The 14,126-nt window shown below is 34.3% G+C and overlaps 1 protein-coding gene across 1 annotated transcript in view; it reads left to right on the plus strand.

The window, feature by feature from the left end:
- LOC123559535 (AMP deaminase 2-like) overlaps positions 1–14,126 on the plus strand; it is a 130,537-nt gene that overhangs the window by 89,306 nt on the left and 27,105 nt on the right. Inside the window, 5 exon segments of the mRNA XM_053552600.1 lie at positions 8,464–8,526; positions 10,496–10,627; positions 12,224–12,387; positions 12,959–13,085; positions 13,484–13,647. Coding sequence (XP_053408575.1) covers positions 8,464–8,526; positions 10,496–10,627; positions 12,224–12,387; positions 12,959–13,085; positions 13,484–13,647 — 650 coding nt within the window.

Consider the following 14,126-nt stretch of genomic DNA (forward strand, 5'->3'; position numbering starts at 1 on the left):
TAAAGGAGCCATCTTTGCACCTAAATATTTTGGTACAAACAAAAACCCTTTTCAGCATAAAACACTGCAAAAAAAAAGATTTTAAAAAAAGGGGAGTGTACGGGATCCCGTATATTACCCATATGGGAAAAAAAGGGAAAAAAAAAGGGGAAAGGAAAATAAAAAAAAGGGGGCGTGTTTTACGGGGGTTTGGGTATAAAAAAAAGGGTTCCGTTTAAAAAACCAAATAAAAAAAAACGGTTTTTCCCGTAACTTTTTGAAATAGGGGAAATTCTTAGTATACGATACCCCGTTTTTTAAAATTTAAAAATGGGGGAAATCAAAAAAGGGGTTTTATTCTGATGGGTTTTCCCAACACCGTATATTCCCGTATTTTGCCCTGGGGGGTAGGGGAATACATAAACCCCGTATATTACGAAAATAGGGGACGTAAAAATTTCCCGTTTTATTTTTTCATATACCCCCCTTTTTTCCCGAAATTTTGGGGGAAATTTTAGGGGATATTTTGTTTGTAATTTCGAAAAACGGGGTTTTAAAATTTTCCCCGAAAAATTTTTTATTCGGTATACAACCCCCGTGTATTCCCCGTATATCCCGGAAATAGGGGGGATTTAAAAAAAATTTTTGTATTTTTCCCGAAAAACGGCACGAAAATGTCCCTAAAAAATGCTTGGTGTAAAAAACCGGTATTTTTTCCCCGTATATGCCAAAAAAATAGGGGTTTTAAAAAAATTTTGTTTTTTTAAAAAAATAGGGGATTAATTTCCCGTTTTTTCCCTTTGGGTATACAACCCGTAATTTCCCGTATATTCAATTTGGAAAAAATTGCCCCGGGTATGTATATTTTTTTGTATTTTTTGAAAATACGGGGGAAAAATTTCCCATTTAATTTTCGAAAAACAACTCCGTATTTTTCCCCCCGTTAAAGCCGGAAAACGGGAAATTTAAAAAATTTTGTATTTTTTCGAAAAAAAGGACTTTTAATATTTTCCGTATATGCTTGGTTTTCCAATTCCCGTATATTTCCCGTATACCCCCGGGGAAATTACGGGGAAAAATTTAATTTAATTTTTAAAAAACTCCCGGGAAATCCCCAATCAATTTTGGAAATGAAAAATTATATTCCCCCGGCCTTTAAAAGGGCCAAAGGGTTTTGCATTTTTTTCGAACTTGTACGGGTATGTGAATGAACCCAAATATGAAAGAAAAAAAAATTTTTAAAAACTAAAATGACAGGGAACTAAAAAAAAGCTCCCAAGGGACCAAAAAAAAGGTAAAAATTTTTAAATAAAAAATGAATGAATCCTTTCATTTCATCTAGCCCTTTTCCCGATTTATTTTCAAAAAATTTTAATCTAAAACCCGATTGGAAAAAAAAAAGGATTAATCAATTCATCCCTATTTTTTGTAGTGTTTTAAAAATACACCCTTGTTTCATCCCTTTGAAAAATCAAATGAAACCATAAAAAAAACCGGTTTTTTCTGCACTTTTTCCCAACGTTTTTGTCTTTACAATCCCCCAAATATTTATAGAAAAAAAAGGAACAAATTTCCTTTAATTTTGGTACTGAAAAAAGTATAAAGCCCAGGGTTTGGATACTTTATTTTATTAAAACAATTCTAATTTTTGAAACAGACGAAAAATAATCGATATAAAAGTGTCTGCGCCAAAGTTTCGAACAAACCCCTTTCAAAAAAATTTATTTTCTTTTTCTGTGCCACGGGGGTTACTCCCACTTTGCTTTATTTGGGGAAAATTTCCACGTGTGGGGGTAGAAACTACCCCACTTCCCACTGAAAGAAATTAAACCCACCATTGCCCATGTGAAAACAACCGTGGGGCCCCTTTGTTAGCTGATCAAAAAAAAAGCTGAAATCTGAAATTTTTCTAAATGGAAGGTCTTTAAAAAGGGAAAGTTTTATTTAAAGTTGGGTTTGTAATTTACAAAAAGGAAAATTGTTTTTTGTTTATAAAAAAAGGGCTGATATTCGTTTAGTTTCGTTGGTTTTTATTTCACTTTGCCCAAACGTTTTCAGCAAACCCAACTGCGAACGTAAATAGCAAAATCACATGGGGAAAGTTTTTACCCTAAGTTTATTATACTTTGCGACATTTTAAAACCCAAAACTTCGAAAACGGGGTATCAAAACAGTGCGAAGTGGGTTTAACACGGGTGAAATGTGATAAATTAAAAAATTTTTTCCTAGCCCCCTCTTTTTCCCACGTAGTAAACACGGGGCCCCTGAATTTTTTTTCTCGGGGTTTGAGGGTCCTTAGATTGACCGGGAAACATGTAAAATTTTTCCGTAAAATTTCCATAAATTCATTTTCTATTTCCAAACATAAATGGGCGTTTACAAATATTACATAAAAAATTTTTTAATTTTGATATTATACAAACGAAAGTCCCGGGTGGTAGCTGGGCGGCCCAAAGCATTTAGCTGCCGATATCAGGGAAAGTGGGTTCATTTTAAAACCATCCCTTTTCCCCCCCAAAATTTTAATTTGCAAACTTTCCATTTAATTGCCCAAACGCCCCGTGTTTTTTAAGGGGTCCATTTATTAAAATTTTAATCAAAATTCACCCTTTTGTAAAAAGTCAATTTTTAAAATATTCTAAACAAAAAGAAAGACACATTACCGTCACAAGCGTACTAAAAAAATAAATCTTAAGAAAAAAAAATTTAAAAAATTTTTAAAGATAAAACGGGTTTACGAACATCACATTACTTTATTTTTAAACCCTTTGAAACCGTGGAAAACGGGATGGGGGGGAACACTGTTTGGACTGTATAAAATCCCAAATTTTGGGCCTTAAAATTAACAAAAACGCTCAAAAAATTTTGGGGGAAAAGATTAATAAAGGGTCTTTCATTAAATCAAAGGATATAAGCATTTACACTGATTTCCCCCATCTCCCGAAAAAAAAAGGGTAATAAAATTTTTTCCCCCCAAACCCGTTTTAGGGGGGGCAACTTTTTAATTGTTTAATAATTGTAGGCATATAATAAATCATAGTTTAGCCCATGTCCCTTTAACCCTGGTAACCCGGTCTGCCCCAATTTTCAAAACATTTTTTACCTGCAAATTGACAATATAAAAAACCTAAAATGCCCAATAACAAAAAATTTAAAGGGGCAAATTAATTGGGGATCTTTAATGCATAGATATTGGGTTTTCCAAATAAATTTTGGGAGAATCCCCTTTCGTAAACGCTTCCCCGCTTTCAATACCCCAAAAAGCGTTAACTTTGGGCTCGGGGGATCCCCACGCGATAATCTTTTTGCAAAATTAAGAGGGAAAGGAAGTACGAGTAAGTACTTTTTTGATTTATTTTTTAAAAATTTTTAAAAAATGATTTTTTTTTTTGACAAACCCGGGGCCCATAAATTTAAAATTTCAATTTAAATTTCGGAAACACGGGTTTTTTTTTAATTGCTTTAAAAAAATTTTCAAAGCTTAAAAAAGGGGTCATTTTTAATTTTTTTAATTTTAAAATTTAAAAAAAAATTAAAATGGGCCTTAAGGGTTCATTTTTCCCATTCATTCGTTTATCATTTCTTCAAAAACCTAATCTTTAACTAAAATTTCATTAAATTCTTTCATCCGATAGTTTTAAAAAAGGATTTTCAGTCCCCAAAAAATGTTGATTTTGGGCAAGGTTTGAAATAAAAAAATATCGTGCAAAAATCTTTTGATGAATCCCATTGGGGTTAAACGGGGTTAAATTTGAAAGGACAAAAACAAATCCAGATAGAATTTTTAAAATTCTTTAGAAGCTAGGTAGCCAAAGGCTAGCTTAAGAATTAATAAGGGGGCAGCAGGGTTCATTCTTTCCGTTAAAAAAAGGGGAATTTTGGGGAAGGCTTTTAATAAATTTAAAAATTCCCAATCTTTTTTTTTTAAAAAGGGGTTCCCCGGTTTAATCGGGACAAAAAAAAAGCTTTTTTCTAATGGCACTTTTCCCAAAAAAATTTACAACATCTTTTTCCCTCGGCTAAGGGGAAAATGTTTTCCCCCCTGCGAAAATATCAGTGTCGAATAAAGAAATTAATACTATTACGGGATTTTTTTTATCCCTTCAGACTTTGTAAGTCTATTAAGCGGGTGTCATCCCTTTTTTTTTTTTTTAAAAGGATTATAAAAAAAAAAGGTTGAAAATAAAAACAATTTTATTTTGGGGGTAAAAATTTTGATTATTTTTGAAAGTTAAAAAAAAATTTTAAATAGTGACCTAAAATACTTTTAATACTAAAAAATTTTTTTCCCTTACCAATTTTTATTAACATCTTTAAAAACCGATAAAGCGGGAACAAATAACCCAAAATTTTTGTCGTTTTCCGTACAAAGTGTTGGGTTGTTTGTAACACGGAGTGGGGGGGGGGTAATCGTTTAAAAATAGTTTTGGGGTCTTTAAATTTTTTTTTTAATCGGATGCATTTACAGGAAAACCCGGTTTTAACTAAAGATTTTTACTTGAATGAATTTTAAATTAAAAAAATTAAAATAAAATGGGGAAAAAAGTCAAATATGTAAAATAAACTTTATTTTTTTGTAAAAAAAAAAGAAATTTTTTAGGAATTTAAAAATTTGGTTTTCTAAAATATTTAAAACTTAAATTTTAAATACATCAAAAAAAACCTTTACTTTCAGGCCCATACATTTTACAAACAATAAGGAATTCCCTGAGCTTGGGCCCTGTTTTTTTTTAAATGGGTTTTTCCCAACGCCCAAATTTGACATTTTAAAAAAATTAAAAGTGACGATATTTCCCGAGACTGGAAATTTTTTTCAGTTTTTCTTTTTTAAAGCCTTTTTTTAAAACCTGTAAATTTTAAATATGACCAAAACCTTTTTTTTAAAACCAGGGCGCTAAATATTTGTACTTAACAGTTAACCAAAAAACCATAAAATTTAAATACCTATCACTTGATAAGTGGGTTATCATATTTTTTGACCCCCCTTAAAAAAAAACCACTGCCCGGGAAAAAAATTTTTTAAACCCCAGGCAATTTTTGTAATACCCCTTTAAAATTTTAAAAGGGGTGAAAAAACTTTTTGACAAAATTTTAAATTTAAATCTTTTTTTTAAAGGTTGAAACTGTTGCAATTTTGGGGGTTTAAAAAAAAATTTAAACCCCCAAAATTTTTAAAACCCGAATAAACAAAAAAAAAGGCCCACTGGCCCCAGATGTCCGAAAAAGAACAAAAAAAAAAAATATTAATTGAGCTGGGGCCATGGGGAAAACCAACATGTTTTTAAATTTTTTTCGCCCCAGCATGGATCGAGCCCAAACCCGGCTTTCCGCGAATCGGCTCGGGATCCATGTTTGTTCGCTAACATTTTTTTCTAATTCCAATACCCTTTGAAAGGGGAACAGATGGCCTCCTGACCAACTGCCCCCGGAGGGGCGGGCTTGTCCGATCCATGCGGGTTTGCAAAACCCACTTTTGTTGGTTTTCCCCCAGGGCACGGCTTTAAATTTTTTTTAGTAAAAGGGGCAAAAGGGGGGTTTGAAAAATTTATCCCTTACGTAACTAAAACGGGGGGGGGGGGGACTATAATTTTGCGGAAACACATGAAATTTGATGTTTTAAACTAATTTTTACGTTTAAAAATTGTATATTTAACCCCACATTAAAAATTTAAACCCCCTCCCTTGCGTTAAAATTTGGTAACGAAGTGGAAAACTTTTTTATTGCCGCTGCGGTGGGGTTTCTTTTCCCCCGGCGCGACCACAGGTCATTTATTTCATAATTTTCACTTTCTTTTAATAGATATAAATAAAGACCCAAAGGGAAATTTTGCAAGAGTCCATTTGTTTATAATTTTAAGGGCCGGCTTTTTTTTATTCCAGGTTGACAAAAGAGTTTTTTACGGGAATCGAAAAGGGGACAAACATTTATTGTCACGATAGAAAAAATATATTATGTGTGAAGTTTTACATTTTGATCAACAGAGCAGACGGGACACCCCCGGATAAAGCCATTCTTTCTCAGTGACTTTCGTAACAACAGATAAAAGTTTAAAACTTATTGAGTGGGAAAAGGAATTTTTCCATGGGGGTTCTCATTTGAAACCGCTTAATACTTTTTTCCCAGTAAAAAACCCAAAACATGCGCTTTTTTAAAGAAACTTCCCCCTTTAAGAGGGGTTTTTTAAAAAAATTTGCCTTTTTGGGAAGACGGCAAATCGAAAAGCCTAAGCGGTAATCACATTAAAGGGGAAAAAACAAAAACATGTACAGCAATGGGAAAAGAATGTTACTAAACCTGATTTTAAAATCAAACCGGGGAAAAATTTTTAAATGGGCAATTGCATTTTTAAATTTCAGAAATGAACAAAAATTTAATAAAAAAAGAAAGCTTGATGTTTGATTACTCACTTTTTTAATTTGCTTTTTTCTTTTGGGAAACAAAAAGAAAATGATTCAAAACCCCCTTTAAAAAAAAACTGTTTTAAAAAGTATTAAAGGGGAATAAAATGTGATTTTTAATTGACATGTTCTAAATTAAAAAATTTGGGTTTTTTTCCCCTTTACCCTGTTTTGGGTCTTGTTTTTTTCAAACATACCGTTTTTTGCTTTTGTTATCCCGACATTAATTTTTCCATTTTTCAGGGGTTGTGCCCATATACAAAAAAATTTTTAAAAAAAAAAAAAAAATACGGGAAATTGGTATACTATAAAAATGCATTCCCGGGAAAAGTCGGTTTAAATGAATTTTTAGAAATACGGGTCCTAACCCCAAAATCCCAAAAAACCAAAACAATTCAGTTAAATGTAAAACAAATAGGGAAATCGTATACTTGCATATCTTGCATAAAGGGGGAAAAAAAAAAACCGGGCCCGTATATCAAAAACTCCCGGGGGCGTATATCCCCGTAAAAAAAAGTTTTGCAAATACTTTCCGTTTTGGGACCCCAAGTACGGGTCTGATAGGGGTTTAAAACCATGAAATTAGGGGAAACTAGTCAGTACCCCCTTTAAAAAAAAAAAAATAAAAAATTTTGTTTTTTCCCCCAAAAATTGACACAATACGGGCCCGAAATTGGGGATCCCCATGATAAAAACGGGAAAGCCCTACATAATCAAAAATTTACAGGTTTTTCTATATGCCCCGTATATGACAAAAGTACGGGACCCGTATACTTAGTATATCATGCGTAAAACGGAAAAAATCCGAAGCCCGATTTTAAAGAAAAAAAAAGGGCCCGTAAATGCCCCGTTAAAAGGAACCCCAGTCCGTATATGACAAAAATACGGGAAATTCCGTATACTCCCGTATATCATGCGTTTTAGGGAAAAAATAAAAAAGCCCGTATATTAGAAAAAAACAAGCCCGGGAATATGCCCCTATTTTCAGCAATCACAGCCCGAAAGAAAAAAAACGGGACCTGACAAATTAAAATGGGGAAAAATTTTCGGCTCGTAAATTTTTTCCGAAAATTTTTCTAAAATACGGGACAGTAAAACGGGGAAAAAATTCTAAAAGGACCCTCGAATAAAAGAAAAAATAAAAACTTAGTTAAACCCGGACAAAAAAAAAAATAAACACCTTTTCTGGGATTTTTTAGGGAAAAGTTCCGAAATTTTGGGCCATATATAGGGGAAAATTTTCCCCTTTATTTTTTCGGGCGTATACGGGACCCGTATATGCAAAACAAATATAAAAAATTCCCTTATACTAATTTTTTCCGAATAGGGGCCCCCTTTTATAATTGGGCCCGGGTTAGATTTTAAATAAAACACCCCCTTTTTTACGCCCGTATTTTTCCCAAAATAAAAAGGGAAAAAGTAAACTCCCGTTATTGACCCTTTTTCGCGGGTTAACAGTAAAACCTTCCCAGCCCCTTCAGAAACTAAAAAAATCTGGAACTTCAAGCCTTTAAAACCCTTTAAAATTCTTTATTTCCGAACCTTCTGCACCAAAAGTCCCTCTTTTATTTCAGACCCATCGCACCTTTGAAATTCTTTGACTGCAAAACCCTTTCGGGAAAACCTTTAAAGTACTCTGAAATTCGAGCTATCTGCCCCTTTTAAAACAAAAACTTCAGCCCCTTTAAAAGCAACAAATTAGTTTTTGAAAAAAAAAAAAGATTGTGAATTAATTCTTAAAAAATTTTTGGGCCTAGAAGCATGTTTACGGGCCCCTGAAAACCTCCCCCCCCCAGTACTGTAGGGTAGAATGCTTTATGTGGGGAAAGGCCTTTTCCCCCCGGGCTTACAGAAGGTGGGTTTGTTTCCCAAAGGGGTACCGGCCTCTCTGCTTAAAATAATGCTTAGAGGGGCAGATTGGGTCTTCCTCCACTATGAAAAGCTGGAAAGTCACCATATGACCTGTAATTGTGTTGTGTGATAATAATCCAACAATAACTCCAATACCTCTTCATAGTTTCTTTTTATAACGTTTCGTTTCACAACATGCAAAGCTTCTAGACGTATATCTGTTTTGTATTGTAGGTTTTCCAAAGTATTAATCTAGAGCCATATGATCTGAGTGTGGATCTGTTAGATGTACATGCGGTAAGTGATTTTTTATATATGATTTTTAGCTCAACTATACGAGTATAAGGAGAACTATCCTACTCGACCCGGCATTGGCGTCTTTCCGCGTCCCCACCTTGGTTAAAGTTTTTTTTACACTTTCTCTTTTTTCAACTTATCTCTGTTATTACTGAATGGATTTGATTCAACTTAAATACTTGTTCCAACATCATCATCCACATCATTGACACAAGTGCATAACTCTGGGACCAATTTTCATGAATTATTTCCCCCTTTTTACTTAGATTTTAGGATAAAGTTTTGATGCACTTTACTCTATCTCTGTTATTACTGAATGGATTTGATTCAGACTTAAAATAGTTGTTCAACATCATCACCCACATCATATGACACAAGGTGCATAACTCTGGGACCAATTTTTCATGAATTATTTCCCCTTTTTACTTAGAATTTTAGGATAAAGTTTTGATGCACTTTCACTCTGTCTCTGTTATTACTGAATGGATTTGATTCAAACTTAAAATAGTTGTTCACATCATCACCCACACCATATGACCAAGGTGCATAACTCTGGCACCAATTTTTCATTAATTATTCCCCTTTTTACTTAGATTTTAGGTTTAAGTTTTGAGCATTTCACTTGTCTCTGTTATTACGTGTTTGATTCAAACTTAAAATAGTTTTCACTCATCACCCACACCATATTACCAAGTCATATCTAGGCACATATTATGATATGCCTTTTGACTTAGGATCTTATGTAGTGTTGTGATACATTTATCTTACCTACTATACTTTAAGTTGTATTTTTGACATAGACTGCTATGTGCAATACTCAATTGGGTCATAAACACTCAAGTTACAGCTCTAGTTTCCTCAAATGTGCCCAGTTTCACTATCCAGCATCGAAATAGTCGAGCGCGCTGTCTCCTGTGACAGCTCTTGTATTCTGCCTACTTACCGGTAGCTCACTTGGGAGAGCTCAGATCTGCAGATTGTAGGGTCATGAGTATAATCTCTGGAAGAGGTGTACTGTTCTCCATTTTGATTTGATACAATACTTGGTGTCTAAAATCATCTGTCCTCCACCTCTGATTCATGTTGAGAGGTTGAGAAGAACAATTTAGTACTAGTACATAATCAAGGAACACTGGCTAGCTACCCGTCATGAAATAAATGAAATACATGTACTGTTGAAAAGCAGTGCTAAGCGCTAAACCCAAAAACAAAGATGAAAAAAAAAAATTATTTATTTATATGAGCCGTGCCATGAGAAAACCAACATAGTGGGTTTGCGACCAGCAAGGATCCAGACCAGCCTGCGCATCCGCGCAGTCTGGTCAGGATCCATGCTGTTCGCTTTCAAAGACTATTATTATTAGAGAAACCATTAGCGAACAGCATGGATCCTGACCAGACTGCGCAGATGCGCAGGCTGGTCTGGATCCATGCTGGTCGCATACCCACTATGTTGATTTTCTCATGGCACGGCTCATATATATTTGGTCTGGACTGTTAGAAAATGAACTAAGAAAAAAGGTAAAATATGATAGGGAATCTTCTATACAGTTTCAAACTACTGTGTAACTCATGTCTTATAGGAAATATATGAGTGTGTTTTATATAGGGTGATGGTTAGAAAAATTAATGCACTGGGATGCATTTCTCACTCAGTTATTACAATTTAATGCCTTAATAAAAAAACATTGAAATCATCGAAAGTATGATAGAAAACAAACACTTGAATGGAAACTTTAAATTTCAAAACTAATTTTAGAAACTTTTGATGAAAAAATGTGTTAAAATAAAAATATTATGATCCAATATTTTTGGCAGGCTGAATTGTAGCTGATGAAACCTGAGGTTTACATGTTTATGAATAATTGTAGCAAACTTCAAATCAGTGAAAGTTCTTAGCATCACTTAGTGATAGATAACTAAAATGATTAACTTCTTATAATTTATTGTGTAACATTTTGGTTTGCAGGACAGGAATACGTTCCATAGATTTGACAAGTTCAATGCCAAGTATAACCCTATAGGTGAGAGTAGACTCAGGGAGATATTCATCAAGACGGACAATTACATCAATGGAAAATACTATGCTCAAGTAATGAAGGTAAAATTAGTTGTTGACTTTCATAAATGTTACATAGTAGATAAAGTTTATAACTGTACACTTTGTTTTTGTTGTTTTGTCAGATATTGACATATTTCAGTGGAAGTTAGACCATTTTATTTTAAACACTTAAAATTATGATGTTGTAATGTTGGTGTTGGAAAAAGTTAAATAAGCCTTAAATGTTTTTAGGTTTATTTTATGTATTACTGCTGTAGAGCACAGATCTTTATGTTTTTAGCTCACCTGAGCCAAAGGGTCATGGTGGGCTTTTGTGACTGCTCAATGTCCGTCGTCCGTGTCCATCTGTCAACATTTCTAAAAAAATCTTCTTCCTGAAAACCACTGGGCAGAATTACACCAAACTTCACAGGAATGATCCTTGGGTGGTCTCCTTCCAAAATTTTTCAAAGAATTCAATTTCATGTAGAACTCTGGTTGCCGTGGCAACCGAAAGGAAAAACTTTTAAGAATCTTCTTGTCCAAAACCGCAAGGTGTAGAGCCTTCATATTTGGCATGTGACATCATCTTATGGTCTTCTATCAAGATTGTTTAAATTGTGCTCCAGGGGTGAAAAGAGGCCCTGCCCCAGGGGTCACAAGTTTTACATAGACTTATATAGTAAAAAACTTTAAAAATCTTCTTGTCTAAAACCACATGACTGATACAGGAAAAAAAACATTAAAAATCTTCCTGCCTGAAACTGCAAGGCCTAGGCTTTTGATATTAAGTATGTTGCCTTTCCTAATGTTTCTCTACTAAAAATTTTCAAATTATGTCCCAGGGGTGAAAAGAGGCCCTGCCCTGGGGGTACCAAGTTTAACATAGACTTAAGTAGGGAAAAAATTAAAGATCTTCTTGTCTGAAAGTTCAAGTCCTAGGCATTTGATATTCAGTGTGTAACATTGCCTGGTGGATCTCTAACAAGTTTATTCAAATTATGCCCCTGGGGTGAAAAGAGGCCCGCCCTGGGGGTCACTTGTTATAATTATGAGTTATATAGGAAAAAATACTTCAAAAATAATCAGGTTATATTTCCTAGACTGTTTAATTATAATTACCTGATGACCCAAGTGAATAGGGATCACTTGACTGTGACCTTGACCTACTGACCTACTTTCTTGTTTTTTAAGATACAGCCTTGAAATTTGGATGACATGTACAGTTTTGCACATCAATCTTAAAACTGTCTTTCAGTGACCATGAATGTGACCTACTGACCTACTTTCTAATATTTTAGCGTCAGTTTGCCATTTGAAACATCTAGCTCATATTACACAGGTGAGCGACTTAGGGTCATCATGACCCTCTTGTTGTAGGTATTTTTTCTATATCGTTATAAGAAATTCAGATATATTGACGAATATTTTTGGAAGGATTTGTAACATGCATAATTGTTGGCGTACAGGTGTAGTTCCATATCAGTTAAAACTATAAAACAAAAATTCTACAGTAACTGTCTGGACCAGTGAAAGTTTTAAATGTAATTCACTGTTATATTTCAATAAGCCACTGAAAAAAAACCATGAAATAAAAGCATCTACCTTGGTAAGAAACATTATATGTGTTATATTATTTTATTGCTGTCCTTGCAGGAGGTGATGCAGGACCTGGAAGAGAGCAAGTATCAGAATGCCGAGCTACGTCTGTCTATATACGGAAAGTCACATGACGAATGGGACAAACTGGCAAAATGGGCCGTCGACAACAAGGTGTACTCGGACAGAGTCCGATGGCTCATACAAATTCCTCGCCTCTAGTAAGAATATGTTTAACTGGGAAATTGTTTAATCTTCTAGGCATGAAATTTCGTTGGTTTTTGCCAATTTGATTTCCTCAAAATTTGGTTTTGGGATATGCATTTGTGGGTTTCATCTAAAGATAAAAGTATGGGAAGTTTGTTTGTTCGGAGTTAATTTCATTGGCAGTCTCAGAGGCCAAGTAGTCTTTGACTTTAAATCACATGCCTCACACCATTGTGGACTCGCTTGAGCTGTTTAATTATTTGAGGAAGCCATACAGCTGACTTACAGATGATCGGTGTTTCCATCCAGGTGCTCGCCCATAACTGAAACAATGGTCGTCTGCTGACAACTTTTTTGATAATGTTGAGTTTGTTTTGGTGGTCAGACTGACAGTTTGGTAGGTTAACTGACTGGCTGCTTAGAGCAAGTGGCTGTTTAAGGCAGGTGGCTGCTTTAGACAAGTCCAGATTAAAACAAACTAACAGTTTGGTAGGTTAGCTGACTGGCTGCTTAGAGCAAGTGGCTGTTTAATACAGGTGACTGCTGAAGCAGGTTCGTGTATAAGGCATATTTCTTTGTTTCTAGTGATGTCTACAGGACAAACAAACTGGTGAACAACTTTCAGGACCTACTGGAGAATATCTTCTTGCCCTTGTTTGAGGTCACGAATGATCCCAAATCTCACCCAGAGCTACATGCCTTCTTACAACATGTAAGTTTCCCCAATATCTCCAGTGTTTTTTAATTTTGTAATTTCTGTACTATTGATACAGGATAAGAAAAGCTCTTGTATGTGCAAAACAATACATGAACAAAATTTAATATGGAAGAAGAATGCTTCAGATTTATTAGTACATGGGTCAGGTACAGCACATGTGTAAGGACAGCTTTATCTATCAGTTCAAAGTGTGAAACTGTCTTGTTTTAGGATCAAGTTAGTATCTGTTATTAATCAGGTTGTGAAGTTAAGGAAGAAATTTTTAAAACAGAAACAGTGTTAATGTTTATGAATCAAACAGAATTATTAATGACACAGAAGAAATAATTTTAAAAATGGGATTAATGACAACAAATAACTTGTGTTGCCTATTATTATACCAATTTTCTCAGGTGACCGGATTGGACTCGGTTGATGATGAGTCAAAGACTGAACATATCAGGTTTGATTTTGACACCCCAATGCCAGATAAATGGACACAAGTTGAGAACCCACCATACAGTTATTATATCTACTTCATGTATGCAAATCTCGTGGTCCTTAACCATTTCAGAAGGTGAGAGAACACTAAATATATTGTTTCAATATACGTGATTTTTTTGTGCTGGGAATTGGTTTGTGGTTAGATGTTGAAACATGGTACAAAGGGTGCTGGTTTTCTTGAGTGCATTGCTGAAATGGTGCTTTCTGCATTTGAAGATGCATTATTTACCCTTTCTATAATAAGGTTCTTCCCAGATTACTCTTTGAACGTAAGACAATACCATTGATATTATACATTATTTTAGGGAGCTCTGAAAGTTGGGATAGGAATGTTTTAAGTTTTCAAAAAAGTATTGAATTCACAGTCAAAAACTGTTGTGACGGGATACGTTCCATAGCAAATTTCCATCGTTTTGACTCCAGAATTGAAAAATATCATTGACTTTATTTGTTAATGGATTGGTTATAAAACTCGCTATAACTTAGTTAACATAAATGCAGTGTTTCTTTTCAAATTTTTTTTATCAAAACTGTGATTTTGCTGAATTTTTA

This window comes from Mercenaria mercenaria, chromosome 10 (genome assembly GCF_021730395.1).
Source record: "Mercenaria mercenaria strain notata chromosome 10, MADL_Memer_1, whole genome shotgun sequence".
NCBI lineage: Eukaryota > Metazoa > Mollusca > Bivalvia > Venerida > Veneridae > Mercenaria > Mercenaria mercenaria.